The sequence below is a fragment of the Nuphar pumila genome, chromosome 11 (assembly GCF_984573655.1).
Source record: "Nuphar pumila chromosome 11, dmNupPumi1.hap1.1, whole genome shotgun sequence".
Taxonomy (NCBI): Eukaryota; Viridiplantae; Streptophyta; class Magnoliopsida; order Nymphaeales; family Nymphaeaceae; genus Nuphar; species Nuphar pumila.
In genome coordinates this window covers 95551418-95567487 of record NC_143259.1, presented here as the reverse complement: position 1 = coordinate 95567487, position 16070 = coordinate 95551418, and the positions used below count along the sequence as shown (strand labels likewise).

The 16070-nt window shown below is 39.4% G+C and overlaps 1 protein-coding gene across 1 annotated transcript in view; it reads right to left on the bottom strand.

The window, feature by feature from the left end:
- LOC149822539 (protein VASCULATURE COMPLEXITY AND CONNECTIVITY-like) overlaps positions 1 to 16070 on the bottom strand; it is a 56075-nt gene that overhangs the window by 17416 nt on the left and 22589 nt on the right. The window contains exon 2 of the mRNA XM_089981622.1: positions 13761 to 13963. Coding sequence (XP_089837748.1) covers positions 13761 to 13963 — 203 coding nt within the window. The remainder of the gene's footprint in view (positions 1 to 13760; positions 13964 to 16070) is intronic.

Here is a 16070-nt window from a genome sequence, read left to right as displayed (position 1 = left end):
TTCTTCATGCTCCTGACATTAAGAAAAATATTGTCTCTGTTTCCAAACTTATTGATGATAATAATGCTTCAGTTGAATTCACTCCCTTCTCTGTGCAGGTCAAGGACCTTCGCACGAGGGAAACATTCGCTGAAGGAAAGAGACGAGGCAATATGTATGTCTTTGAAGAAGCTCCTTGTCATGAAGTCTGCCCTGTCCACCTGAGTTCAGAGTCTTCATTAAAGTCGTGTTCTGTAACGACCCCAACTCATACCTTTGAAAAATGCAGAATTTTTTTTTTCTTAGAGTTGCGAAAAACTTCCCAGAGACCTGGGGTCCCTACAGTTCCAATTTCAGTTGGATAACCACACACCACAAACCAACTTACATTTATCATTCATAACCAACCAACTGAACTCTTTTATTAATGAATCAATAAGAGTCATATTCAATGTCAAAAGTGAAATAACAAATTGCAGGAAATAAGAAGAACTAAAAGTAAATAACAGTAGAGCCACTCTGTCCGTAAGTGAAGCCGTCTGAAACAAATGTGACCCTCGTATCCCCTCAGAAGCGAGTCGACTTCACTGATCACCTGTGTCTGGGAAAAACCAATAAAATGAGAGGGTCAGAAATCCGAGGAATTCTGCGTACAGGTTTCCCTAATGAATCAAATAAGAAAAAGAGCATAAATAAGATCCATGTAATATTTTAGAAGGATACAATTATGACCAAATTATAAGGCAATTAAACAGTTATGCAACAATAAAATAAACATTAAGCATGAGGGAACACTAAGTGAGTAACAGTGATTATAATTTAATCAATAAAAGCATTTGAATGCAAGGGAGATCAACATCATGCAATGATCAATGTATAACAACCAAGTGAACAGGTAAACATGCATGAACTAATGCAGAGCAAGAATATGCATGATTTATGTATAATGCATGAATCCATATTATCTTTCATTTAAGCTCTCCTCTTTCCATATGCATGTCCTATTAAATGCACACAATCTTTAAGTTCCTCTTTTTAATTTACCATTGCCCGCGGATACACCAAACGGGTACAGTCCTCGAGGTCAAGTAGGGTTCCCGGGGTAGCTTCACACACAATTTGTATTTTATTACCGGGTTCCAAACTTAGCCCTCGACCGATATCAGGAAACAGCATCATCCATCGGAACCTTGGAAAACAGCATCCAAAGTCGGGGACACCATGTAAAACAGCATCCACTGGCGCCACTTTCTTGGTATACCAAAACAAACTCACAGTTGTGACTAACACACCACTCCCGGGTAAAGTGGCGGACTCTCCCTCAAACCGTGGTCAGGAGAAGAACCTCAATATCGGGTTCAGGGGCAACAAAACGCACACGGAGTTTTTGTATCCTCACGGTTTCCCCTAAACCACAATATCCAAGATTCCCACGCTAAAGCAGGGACATCAAGGAGAAAGTGAATTACACTGTTATTTATTTCCTTTTATCTGGTTATTAATTCATTTCTTTTACCTTTGCAAATTTACATGCAGAATTAATAACATAAGCTTGCACATCAGCATGCTAAGCTTTTCACGGGACCACAGCCCATGACAACATAGAACAAGGCAGTAACACAATAATATCACATTTGATTTGTTGCAATGCATCAAAATAACTAAAAAAGAGAACAACTGGTTCTCGAGGCTCACCCAGCCCCTGATGATCCAATTTATCATCGATGCACCACATGCAAAAACCATGAATAGCATACCACAAAGCATCACTTTTGAATGTTTCACAATGTACATTTATGCATGCCAATTAAAAATGCGCACGAAACAATGATAAGCATATGCATGCATATGAATTCGCAATCTCATATTTATTGCATGTGTCCCTCGGATTTGCATATTCATGTCAACGGCATGATTTCATTGAGTATTTGTATGCATGCTTTCCCTGCAATACACACGTACAACGGCTATGTGCACACTCATACAACCACTCGCATGTAGACATACTTCAATTCCATGTAGACTCATGCATGAGAAAACAGCCAAGTGTTACCATTAGTAACGCAGCATAAGCTATCCTACGTATCTTGATCACAATGTAAATGGGCATGAACAAAATACATAAACATAAATCAAGATAGATTTGGTGTCCTAAGATTGCTTTTTATTATGATAAAAATGCACAGCCCTTGCACCAAATAGATAGCATTAGAAGTGGATCACAATTTTCAGATAGATCTAGATTTATGCCGTGTGTGTGAAAATTTTGAAATAACCAGATACTGCCTGGTGGCCTAAATTGTCTCCACTAATGGAGACAATCTAAAGAATAATCAGTTCGTTTCCAGATTTCAGACTACTGCTCAACAAAGTCTAAACCATCTTTTCAAAACAGAATGCTACAAGGATATTCTTGGTACTGTTATGAGAGTCCACACAGCTAGTTCAAGTTCCGTTCATTTTCAAAACCTACATGCCGATCTATGGCTTGTTTCAAAGATGTATTGGCATGATGGTTAAAATGCTGCTCGTGAAGAACATAATAGAAAACTCCTCAAGCACCAAAACATTTTCCAAGAATTTTGAAGGTTGACAAATAATATGAATATTAGGCGTATGGTCTAAGTAGCATTGGTGAACACTGGGCGGCCTGGACCAAGACCATGTTGGCTTACCAAACAGGAGCTTCTAGCACTGGTTACTGGACCAAAAAGAGTTATGTAGAATAGTCACCCAAAACACGAGTCAACAAATCACCAATCATACACCACAATCTTAGTAAACCATGTACAATCTTTCTAGGACACTGAACTTGGAAACAGATTGTCTGCAAACAGGGTATGACACAGATAACAAGGCCCAGTCAAAAATACATCAAACTAAAGGACATCTTTTGTGATGTCGACAGGATTTGTTCTCAACTAAGCCAACTGCCCAGTGCATGCACATTTAGATATTCCAGTAAGTTAAGACCAAAAACAGAAAGTACATAAACATACTGTATTTCAAATCCAAAAAAAAAGAAATATTGCCCATATGCCAAGATAGATAATTCTCATGCAGTTAAATTTTACACTAAGTGGACAGTGAGCCTCATTCAAATTTGAAAATTTTATGCATAAACTAAAACAGGTACGCCAACTTTTTCCATATAATACAACAAGAAGTCAGCTACTTTGCAATAATGTTAACTAGGTATTATCCCACATTAAGATTTAAAGAGTCATATTTACAGAAATGATTTATATGCAGATAAGAACTTCTCCCCAATCTTAATGTAAATCGTTCTAACATTTCAGTATTTATAAAACCTTAAATCATGAAAAATTTGGACCGTGACTGCGTATGTGAATGGCAAAGACGGCAAAAAAAATATTAGAGGGCCCAGGAAACACGACATAGCAGGATTAGGCAAAAGCCTTGAATCCAAGACCCAAAAAGAAAGCATATTTTATTTAGAATTTGACTGGTCTACAGGCGCACCTGCTAAGACACGGCCTTTAGAGCACAAGTACAACAAACAACAACTACGCCTTCATCCCAAAACAATTGGGGTCAGCGATATGAACCAAAAAAGAAATTCATTTTGGGTCTTCCACATGAATCCTTTTCCTCCAATCATTTCTATCCAACGCCATGTCCTCGGTGAGGTTCAAAGCATTCATATCCTTTCCTATCATCTCCATCCAAGTCTTCCTAGGCCTACCCCGACCTCTTTTAACTAATATATTTTCCCATTTCTCCAACCTTCTAACTGGAGCATCATTAGGCCTTCGCCGAATATGTCCAAACCACCGTAAACGATTCTCTCGCATCTTATTTTCAATGGGTGCAACACCTACCTTCTTACGTATCTCTTCGTTCCGAATCTTATCTTTTATTGTATTTCCACACATCCATCTAAGCATCCGCATCTCAGCTACACTCATTTTTTGAATATGATGTCTCTTGGCAGCCCAACATTCCGTACCATATAGTAAAGCGGGTCTAATAGTCGTCCTATAAAACTTTCCCTTCAACCGCAATGGCATTCTACGATCGCACAGCACTCCAGTAGCACTTTTCCATTTCATCCACCCAACCTTTATCCTATGATTTACATCTCCATCAATTTCTCCATACTTTTGAATGATGGATCCCAAATATTTGAAATAATCATTCACCGGTATATCTTGCTCACCAAGCTTCACTACACTCCCATCACTACTTCGTTGCTTACTAAACCGACATTCCATATATTCAGTCTTACTCTTACTCAACTTAAAACCTCTAGCTTCCAATGTCTGTCTCCATAATTCTAACTTAGCATTAACCCCAGCTCTAGACTCATCAATCAAAACAATATCATCAGCAAACAACATACACCACGGTACATTTTCTTGAATTGATCTCGTAAGCTCATCCATCACTATCGCAAATAGGAAAGGGCTTAAAGCAGATCCTTGATGTAACCCAACCGTTATCGGAAAATTGGTTGTCACCCCTCCACAAGTGCGGACATTGGTTACTACTCCTTCATACATATCTTTAATTATACTAATGTACTTGAGAGAAACACCTTTCTTCATCATTGTCCACCAGAGAACGTCCCTAGGTACTCTATCGTATGCCTTCTCTAAATCAATAAAAACCATATGCAAATCTTTGTTCCTCTCTCTATATCTTTCAATAAGTTGTCTAAGAAGATGTATAGCTTCCATAGTTGATCTTCCAGGCATAAAACCAAATTGATTCTCCGATATCATGACAACCTTCCTCAACCTAGACTCAATCACCCTCTCCCAAAGTTTCATAGTATGACTCATGAGTTTTATACCACGATAGTTTGTGCAATCTTGTATATCACCCTTATTCTTATATAAAGGCACCAAAGTACTCTTCCTCCACTCATTAGGCATCTTATTTGTTCGCCAAATCAAGTTAAAAAGATTTGTCAACCATTCTAAACCTTTCTCTCCCAAGCATTTCCAAGCCTCGATAGGTATACCATCTGGGCCAACTGCCCTTCTTGATTTCATTTTCTTCAAAGCCTCTGCAATTTCTTTCTTTTGAATCTTGCGCATGAAGTCACGATTTATCTCATGAAAAGGAATGGAGAAGTCTCCAAGATCTTGAGCATGACTATCATTAAATAGCTTATCAAAATAATCTTTCCATCTCTCCTTAATCTCCTCATCTTTGACTAAAACCCTTTGCGTTTCATCTTTGATACATCTAACCATACCCAAATCCTTCGATTTCCTATCTCTCATCTTTGCAAGCCTATAAATATCCTTCTCGCCTTCTTTGGTATCCAACTTGTCATAAACCTCCTTATATACCTTAGCCCTCGCGTTTCGAACAACTTTTTTAGCTTCCTTCTTTGCTATCATATACTTCTCCAAATTCTCATTATCACGACTCTTACTTAGATTTCTATAACACTCTCTTTTAACCTTAATAGCTAATTTGACATCCTCGTTCCACCATGATGTATCCTTACCTAGTGGTGCACCGCCTTTAGACTCACCCAATACCTCCTTAGCTACTTTTCTCATACCACCCGCTATCTTATTCCACATTGATTCTGAATCCTCCTCGAGACACCAATCAACTTCCTTAACTACCTGCGCTACAAACATTCCTTGTTTAGCTCCTTTCAGTGCCCACCACTTAATTCTAGGATCTATCCTATGTCTATCCCTTTTGCGGCATTGTCTAATTCTAAGATCTAAAATTAAGACTCTATGTTGTGTAGCTACACTTTCTCCTGGTATAACCTTACAATCGATGCAACAACCCCTATCACTCTTTCTAAGTAGGAAAAAATCTATCTGACTCGTATTAACCCCACTTTTAAATGTTACTAGGTGAGACTCCCTCTTCCTAAACCAAGTGTTTGCTAAGATCATATCATAGGACAAACAAAAATCTAAAATCCTTTCTCCACTTTCATTTCTTTCTCCTATACCATAGCCTCCATGGATATTCTCAAATCCATCCCTACTAATGCCTACATGTCCATTAAGGTCACCGCCGATGAAAAGCTTTTCTCCATAAGATGTCTCTTGTACTACTCCATCTAAATCTTCCCAAAATTGATGCTTAATGGAATCATCTAAACCTACTTGAGGTGCATAAACACTAATAATATTAATAATATCCGTACCTAATACTAATTTAATAAGTAAAATTCTATCACCCTTCCTACGGACCTCAACTACATTATCTATAAACTGACGACTCATAGCAATCCCTACTCCATTCCTATTCCTATTTATTCCTGTATACCAAATCTTATATCCCCAAGGTTCTATCACTTTAGCTTTCTCACCTACCCATTTGGTCTCTTGAAGACATAAAATATCAATCTTTCTCCTACACATAACATCTACTAACTCTACCAACTTACCAGTTAAAGACCCTATGTTCCAAGTGGCTAACCTAATTTTATGGTCTTGGACTAACTTCTTTACCCCCACCCGTCCAACAAAGTGAGGGAACCCTTGCCTATTTGACACCACACCCGGGCGCCGGTGTGACGCGTCGCTTCTGGGCGACGACCTAGCAACCCTTGCACATTTATCACTGCCTCCGGGCCTAGAGAGTACAGCGCGTCGCTCAGTAGGGAACGCCCCAACGAAATTCTCATATTGGTTCATTTTCATAGGATATGACAAAGTTTTTATGCTGGCTGTCACAGGCCTACCGCAACCCTCCTCCTTTATCCGGGCTTGGGACCGGCAGTGTATAACTACACAGGCGGAGTTCTTTAGAGCACAAGTACATGGATTTTTTTTTCTTAAGACACAGCCACACCCCATTGAAGGTGCATGCTCACGGTGCTTTTTTTTTCATGCGATACCATAAACTTTTACAGCACAATAAATGCGTCCAATAATTTCTACACTACCAGTCATACAACAAACTAGAAAATGGCCAGATATAGGAAAAACCAAAGTGTAAAACATTGGATGTAACGTGCCAAAATTTCTAACCTCTAAAATTTTTTTTCTAATCCAACCCACTTAAAGCCCAAAAGAGAAAAAAAACAGAAATTTCAAGATGATATTTCCCAAAAAGATTACATGGAATCCAATCCATACCCATTTTCTCACCCGATTTCAAAATAGAGAGCCCGTACCTCTTGAAGAATTTTCCGGCGATCTTTCCGACGATCGGAGCTGCAGTCGCGTCCCTTGCGACTGCTGTGACAGGGGTACCCACCGTGGCTGCGGTGGCTGTTGGTGGCTGCTGTTTTCCGGCGACCTCCACCTCCCCAAAGCACGCCCACACGAGAGAGAGAGGGAGAGACGAGGGGAGAGAGAAACGAGGGAGACGAGGGAAGAGACCCCCCCTCTCCACTCCCTTTTATCGGTTGATCCCCCCCCTTCCATGCCGAGATGGGTGGGGATCGGTTACGCCAGCCGACCCCCCCCCCCTCTTCCTTCCTTTCTGGTAGCAGCAGGAATCGTGCCCTAGGCACGATTCTTGCTGTTTCCCTTTTTTTTTAAAACCCTGCAGCCCGATATAGGGTTTTAAAAACCCTATCGGGTTATGGATCCGGGTCGGGTCCGACCCGGGTCCAAAAGCTTCTTGCTTTAAATTAAATTAAATTTTTTTTGTCTTTTAACGAGAGGGTCGGGTCTGCGACCTGCGGCTCAGGATCCAACCCGACCGGACCCTTGCCTCCCACTTGGTATGGATCCACGGATTGGATCCAAATGGATCCAATCGTGGATCCCCTAAAAATACTCATATAATATATATTTTTATATATATTTAATCATGTATACGAATATATAGGGTATTTTACCTATATCCATATGGATCCTATCTGAATATTGGATCCGAAATGTGGATCCCAAGCCCATATATCTATTATATACGTAGTTATCTCTTGAATAAATTGCCAAATTAAAAAAATTTGCACTAATGTAAGTACATATATGTGTTACGAAATAAATATATATATAACGACCCCGATATGGGTCCCGGATCCGCGACTTGGATCCCAGGCCCAAATCACTTAAGTTTTTAAAAATCGTGGTTATTACATGTTCATCCTCTTCTGCTAATGTTTTTAGTATTTCTGAATGTAATAAGCCATTCTTATGGCATAGTCGATTAGGACATTGTGGGGGTCATTTCATTGAGAAACTTGTATCTAATAATCTCATTCCAAAAGAAAGTCTAAATAGGGATGAGAACAGTCACAAATGTTCCAGTTGCCTTTCCTGCAAGAGTCATGTATTGCCTTTTCATTCCATTAATAAGAGAGCTTCAAAACCTTTTGAGATAATCTGTTCTGATGTATGGGGACCCGCCCCAGTTGCCTCTGGATCTGGGAGCAAATACTATCTAATCTTTGTTGATAGCTATACTCGATACACTTGGATATATTTCATAAAAAATAAGTCGGAAGTCTTCTCTTTGTTTAAAATTTTCTTTCCCTTGTCAAAAATCAATTTTCTGAGTCCATTCAATTTTTCCAATGTGATGGAGGTGGGGAATTCTCATCCCGTGATTTTATCTCTTTTCTTCAAAATAACGGAATAGGAAGAAGGGTGTCTTGTCCTCACACCCCTCAACAAAATGGAATTGCTGAACGAAAACACAGGCATATCGTTGAAAGTGCCATGAGTATGCTTCATGACAGCAATCTTCCCATCAACTTATGGACAGAAGCTTTCCATTCTGCCGTGCATGTGATAAACAGATTGCCTATGGTTATTCTGAAAAATAAGTCTCCTTATCACTGTCTTTTTGGAACTTATCCTAATTATTATGATCTACGTGTTTTTTGATGTGTTTGCTATGTGCATATCGATCAGTCCCTGAGAGACAAGTTTCAAGACAAAGCCCAAAAGTGCAGATTTGTGGGATATGCAGATGACTACAAAGGATATAGGTGTTATGATCCCACCAACAAACGTATCAGAACCTCAAGAAATGTTGTCTTTGATGAACAAAATTTTGATCACAGAGTTGACACAACAAATATGCCACCTGAAATTTACTATCCTTGGCTAAGCTCAGAACTTTTTGCTGGCTCCAATGTAACATGTTCCTCAGATTGCGTGCAACAAGAAAAAGAGGCCTTTGAGGACACTGGGACGTCGGGGTCACAGAATGTCGAGGAGGTACCGGGCAGATACAAAGGCATTGTCTATTCCAGACAGAAATCGGCAACATCAAGCCTTTTAGATCATGTCTCAGTCGCCAATCCTACTCCTTCTAATACCCTCGCAGTCAGAAAATCAAATCGCATACGGCATCCTATTGACAGGTGGGTTAGTTATAACAACTTCTCCTTGGATTTTTAACTGTTTTTAACTGCCATAAATAAGGATAAAGAGCCCATCATGTATTATCAGGCAGCAGCTTCTATGAAATGGGTAGAAGCCATGAATGATGAAATGCAAGCCTTGCATGAATGTGGAACATGGGAAGTTGTTCCCAGACCACCTGACAAAAATGTTGTCGGATGCAAATGGGTCTACAAAATCAAGTACAAGCCAGATGGAACCATTGAACGATATAAAGCAAGGCTTGTAGCAAAAGGATTCACTCAAGAAGCAGGGCAAGACTATGATGAGACCTTTAGTCCGGTTGTAAGAATGGGAACGATTCGAATTATCATTTCCCTGGCTGTTGAACATGGATGGAAGTTGAGTCAGCTTGATGTAAAAAATGCATTCTTAGATGGGGATTTGAAGGAGGAGGTATACATGGAACAACCCCCTGGATATCAAGAACAAAATTGTAAAACCCATGTATGCAGGTTAAAAAGAGCCATCTACGGCCTGAAGCAAGCATCTCGCTCTTGGTTTGATAGCTTCTCATCAGAGATTCAGAAACATGGATTTTCACGTTCCATGCTGGACCACTCATTATTTATTTTTAAAAGTCAGTCTGTGACTACTCTATTATTAATTTATGTCGATGATATTATCATCATAGGAAACTCTGCGGAACACATCCAAAAAATAAAAGACTTATTAGGTCAAAGGTTCAAAATAAAAGACCTTGGAGTTCTACGCTATTTCCTTGGTGTAGAAGTTGACAACCAGGCTCATGGATTGACACTCACTCAACACAAGTACACCGTAGATGTTCTCAGCAAGGCAGGCATGAAAGACTGCAAACCTCTAGGAACTCCGAGTGTACTTCATCAAAAACTTAGCGCTCATGATGGAGATCTGTGTGATGACCCCACCAGGTCGCAGCATAATAGGAATGTTACAATACCTCACATTCACTAGACCTGATATTGTCTATTCAGTCAATCAAGTGTCTCAATTTATGCATGCGCCACGTACTGGACATATGGAAGCGGTCAAAAGGATCATTAGAAATCTAAAAGGGACTATTGGGGATAGATTGATATATTTACCATAGTCCAATAGCCAAAACAAGCACGAAATTACTGTATATTGTGATGCAGACTGGGCAGGAGATCCCGACGAAAGAAGATCCACATCAGGATATTGTGTCTTCATTGAAAGAAATTTAGTCTCTTGGAGCAGCAGAAAACAAAAAGCTATAGCTAGATCCAGCACTGAGGCTGAATATAGATCCATGGCTGCTGCCACTGCCGAAGTCACATGGATCAGGCATCTTCTAACTGAAGTAGGAGAAAAGATCTCCCACACTACCTTGCTTTGTGACAATCAAAGTGCTATCAATATGTCATTCAATCCAGTACATCACAGTCGTGCCAAACACATTGAGATCGACCAACACTTTGTGAGGCAGAAGGTTGAAGAAAAAGAGATTGAACCTGAGTTTGTCAGTACTGAAAGACAAGTTGCAGACATATTTACCAAAGGGTTAACCAAGGATCGCATTTGGATGCTTAAAAGCAAGTTGTTCATGGTCCAAAACCATGATCAACTTGAAGGAGGGTGAAAAAGGTGCAGGATCCGACACGATCCATGTCACCGTCCATGTATGTAAACCATGTATTGAGTTATCGGGTCTGGATATACCAGACCCGACCCATATTGTAATGTAACATTAAATACATGTTTAGGTCACGATTTCTTTTACAGAAATCGTGACAAGCCGCAGTCGATATCTTTCCTTCTCTCCCTCTCTTCTCTTTCTCAATACAAGAACAAAAGTGAAAAACTTACAGTTACATGGTCATATCATTGGTAATAATGGTTGGTAAATCCGTAACTCAAATCTGAGAGCAACCAAAGTTGACATATAAATTGGAAAAAGACAAATATTTAGATAAAGACTCAACCAACTCGACTGAGTGAATGATAGAACTAATTAAGTTAATCTTGTATTATCATACCCTACAACTATTTCAAGAATGGAGCCTGCTGATAAAATACGAATAAAACCAGAGACTTAAATCAAAAGCAGGCTGAGTGTTGTTGCAGCACACGGTAGCACCACACAATTAACTGGACCGTCCAAGCAAATATCAACAGATAAAAGCAGAGAGAGAGAGAGCAACTTTCCATCACCAACCCTTCTCAACCACTCAACCAGAAATCCACCCGGTTGTTGAGGGCGCGGGACAGGAACTTCATGCAGATGGGTGGGTTGATCTTGGCAAGAGAGAGTATGGAGGCGGGCAGCATCCATATCCCGTCCCCGCATATCAATCCCGACGCCACTGCCGGCCCGAACGCCTCCGCCTTGTTCGTCCTCTCCCAAACGTACAGTATCAAGCTCCCCACGCACACGTCGATGGTGAAGTAACCCCCGATGTAGAACGGGATGGCCATCGCCATCGCCATCGGAATCGGCACGAACTTGGCCCACCTCTCGGGGAGGATCCTGTACTTGAGCAGGTCGATGACGACGGCCAGGGCGAAGAAGCCGCAGCAGAGCTCGAAGCAGTGATTGGGCAGCGCCGAGAAGCCCTCCACCCCCAGTATGGAGATGTTCTTGTAGAGCGTCGCATAGGGCGCCTGGTACTCGCTATTGGGATTGCCCACTTTGAAGGCCTTGTAGAAGAGCCAGAACACGCTCGGCCCGATCACGTAGCCCATGGACGTCCCCACCACTTGGCTTACGAACATGGACCGAAAGCTACATCTCGTCAGGAGAACAGTGAATACTAATAGCCAGCAAGGCTACCACCATCATTATCATTTATTATGGAGAGAGAAAATCCTTTACGAAAAAGAAGGATCTGGATGGTTTTAAAAGTAGCAGCTGTCAGCAGTTTTTTTTTTTTTAAATTCCGCAGCCCATTTCACAGGTCAAATTTTAAAAAAAAAAAATCAAAAAAAAAAATGACCGAAATGATCCTGGGTGCGGTCAACACACCCAGGATCGGGTTGACCGCACCCGGTGCCGCACCCACATCCGCATCGAGTCGCATCGACGCGGGTGCGGCACCCTGCTAGCCGAATCCCTGTGACATAGAAAGAAGGGAAGAATGAAAGAGTGACTGGCTCCCTGAACAAAGCCAACAACAAGGTGTCGTATGAGGCCCCTCTTGGTAGCTGTCACAATTCCTGGTTACCTACTCACTTTCGCTGGTGCTAGATTCATGTTTGCTGGCTGGAATTAGTCTTCAAGGTAACTAGGTAAGAGAAATCAAAACCCTCATTCCCAATTTAGGGAAGAAGGAAGCAGGGTAAGGGGCAAAGTGGGTACCCCCTTTTGATTTTTTATCATTCTGTGGATACCCCTAACAAACCAAAAAAAAACCCATAAAAACTTACCAAAATTCCTTAAAACAAAATCTAAAATTAAAAAGGAAATGATTCTATGAATGAAAGAAGTGTGTTTGTCTGTTGTTACAAAACGTGCTTTTTCATATCATGGAAGCACGTTTCCTTTGTTTTGTGAAGCACACTTCCTACTTTTCAAAAGCGTGTTTGAAATGATTAGGAAGTGGTTTCCCTTTGTTTCCCCTCTTTTCAGGGAAGCCTGCTTCCGAAGAAGCGACCTTCCTGGGTTCCTAAAACGCTCTTTGTAACTATGGTTTTGAATCTTAAAACCCCTTCAAAATTAACTATGCAAATTGTGTGATGGAATTTATTTCAAAGGGAAAGTATTTATTTTTTATTAAGAGAATAGGATGTCAATCCAAATATACATTAAAATTATGCTTCTTTACAGCAGGAAACACATTGCACTTTCTTGTTATAATTAGTTGAATTAAAAGTTCTAATGCCACAAAAAATTGTTAAAACTGTTAGATTAGCATGCCGATCGCATACTGTGGGGGCAATGAGAACATGACTTGGACTGCAACCTGTTCAGTAACTTACATGTTCCAGTGATCTCTCTCTCTATCTCTCTCTCCTTGCCATTTTGATCCCAAAATACAAGATCACATCAGACAAAGGCATTGGAAAGAATGAAGTAGCCAAATCTTCTATAGATTTAGATCCCATAAAGTCATAAACAGATTGGAAGATCATAGAAGATATAGCAATCAATTTCTGAACATTTACATTGCATAAAGTCATAAACAGACTGGAAAATCATAGAACAAGCTCTCTGTAAGGGATGTTTTCTGAAAGATATGGGAGGATATGTCAAATGCGATCACAGTTCATATGGATGTGAAACAAGCAATAAGTCATGGATGAAACTTATGGAGTTATGGTTTTTTCCAGCACATCTCATGTAATGACAAACATTGGCATTTTGTCCACTAATTACACAGTCAAATGTGAATTTATGTTATTATTTAGTGCAGGGTTATGAATATGACAGCATAACAACCATCCTGTTCAAATCTGACAAATCTAAAATTTTGCAACACAAGAAAATGGACTACATCCAAACAAGGAAAACACATTATATTTCAGAGAAGTTACCATGAGACAACAAAGCAGACTAAGGAATTTGTCCAGTTGGAACCAGATGGATGTGGATGCTTCTGACAACAGACGCAACCAGCAGCAGTGTTAATAATTACTTGGGCAATCATAAGAGCCACCGCTGCTGCCAAACCAAGACCTAATGCTGGGCTTCGTGGGTATATGCAGGTCCCATTTTCAGTCAATGTGACATCACCTGGCTGTAAAGTTATATGGCGTTACCAATTAAAGCATAACATATCACAAATCATATATGATGAAGCAAGAAGAGTCATAGTATGATATATCAGTTCAAGATGTTCCTGTCAGTAATTCATGCAAGAAACTTAAGGAACTTCAAGACAATCAATTCATTCCATCTGCGGGAGAATATGCCTACACAATTTTCTAATGAAGATAGATGTCCAGTAAGTCTTATACCATTATGCAAGTTACTCAAAGCACAAGCAGGACATTATAATCATTACGTTATTTGGAAACTTGGTTCCATCCAAACTTCAAAAACCTGCATTCTATATTGGAAATGGGTTCACATTATTCCATAAATTATACTAATAACAAGTTATCAATATACAGAATTATGAGGAAAAAACTTTGATGCACTTCAAGGTAGAGAAAGATAAAACAAAAAACTGAGAGAACAATCAAAGAAATAAGATGAATCAAGAATAAGCACTAAGAGCTTGACAAGAGAATGATATGCAGTTCAAGTCCATGAAGTCGTAGGGATGGCAGTGGACCGGGGGAGAAATGGGGCCCCGCCTAGCCCCATTTGGACTGGGGATGGATGACATGAAACGGGGAATTGTAAAACCCGTAATTCTTAATGATTATTAATAAATAAAGAACTCATTTTTTTATCTCCAAATTAAAAATGTGTTTCTAGCTTTTGAATTTTATTTATTACATATTCATTTGTTCATTCAAGCCAATCAGGGTATACTTTGCATTTATAGAACTATTTTGGGCTATAAATCACTATATATATATATATATTATATTTAAATATATTTTTGATGGAGTTTGTAAATTATTGGAGTGTATTTGTGTGTTATTTAGCTCTTGGTAATGATTTATAGGGTAATTTGCTATTTTTGGCTAATCTTGTTATAATTGGCATTTTTTGAGTTTTTGGCATTTGCGATCGCACAGGAAGGGTTCGTTGTATTGCTTGGGTAGCGGACTTTGAAACTCCTCGGTCTTTTGAGTTTCGATCATTGTTCTTCACATTATTAAGGTAAGATACCTTAACTGAACTTATAAAGAGCATGTTTAGGCACTAATTGTATAAGCATGATGTTGCACTGAATATCTAAATGAATTGAAAATACAAGTTATGCTCACACACTTCACTTAGTTGTGGATATCTAGGACTCTTGTGATTGTAGTTCGGAGATCATACTTGTCATGATTGTAGTTAGCGGAATATGGAGTGTATTTACTGTAGGTACACCTGTGTATGGGTTTGAATGTCTGTGCACTTATGAATGTATAATATGTACGTAATGTGTGTCATCATACTTTGGTTTGCGCATACTATGTTGCTTTGTGTATTTGTATGAATTTGATACATGGTGCACATATAACTACTATGGATATGTATAAGTCGTATTCGATGCATACTGTGAATGTTATATATATTGTCTTGTCATGTGATGGACTCATTTATTCTTGTATAGAAGAATGCATGTGAATGTTATAAATTGTTTTGAACTTGTATGTCTTATTTGCTTGAGAAATATATGCGTATTATGTACGATAGGATGGTCAATAAGATTTTGACCAACCCTTACACAATTATATCTAAGGTGATATATCGATTCATGTGGTGAAAATTGCATATACTTTTATCGTGTGTGCAAATCTCGAACTACGTAAAAGTTATGTATGTTGAGGTTTAGTTGCTTCGTATTATAAAATGTGCATGTTCACGTATGCATGCATAAAACTCATGTTTTGTTTACGCATGCTTCGATGTTCAATTTACGAAGTGCAATGTTCTTTGTGGCGATAATATGATGCGTAAGATAATATGCTTATGTATGATATGATTTAAATGTCACGTGAAATAAAATTATGAATGCATGCGATAAATGTTTAAGTTCAATAGTGAACTTTGGTTCATGAAGCCTATAATTTTAATACCATATGAAGTGATGTATGATGTGATGCTTTGATTGTATACATGCTTATGCCCGTGTTGATGGCTATCGACCCTGAGAGTGGTCAATTGTATTGATGCATGTATCACAATAGTTTTCACTGGATATGGTACCCGTTGAGGAACTCTTCCCAAAGGATTCTCTG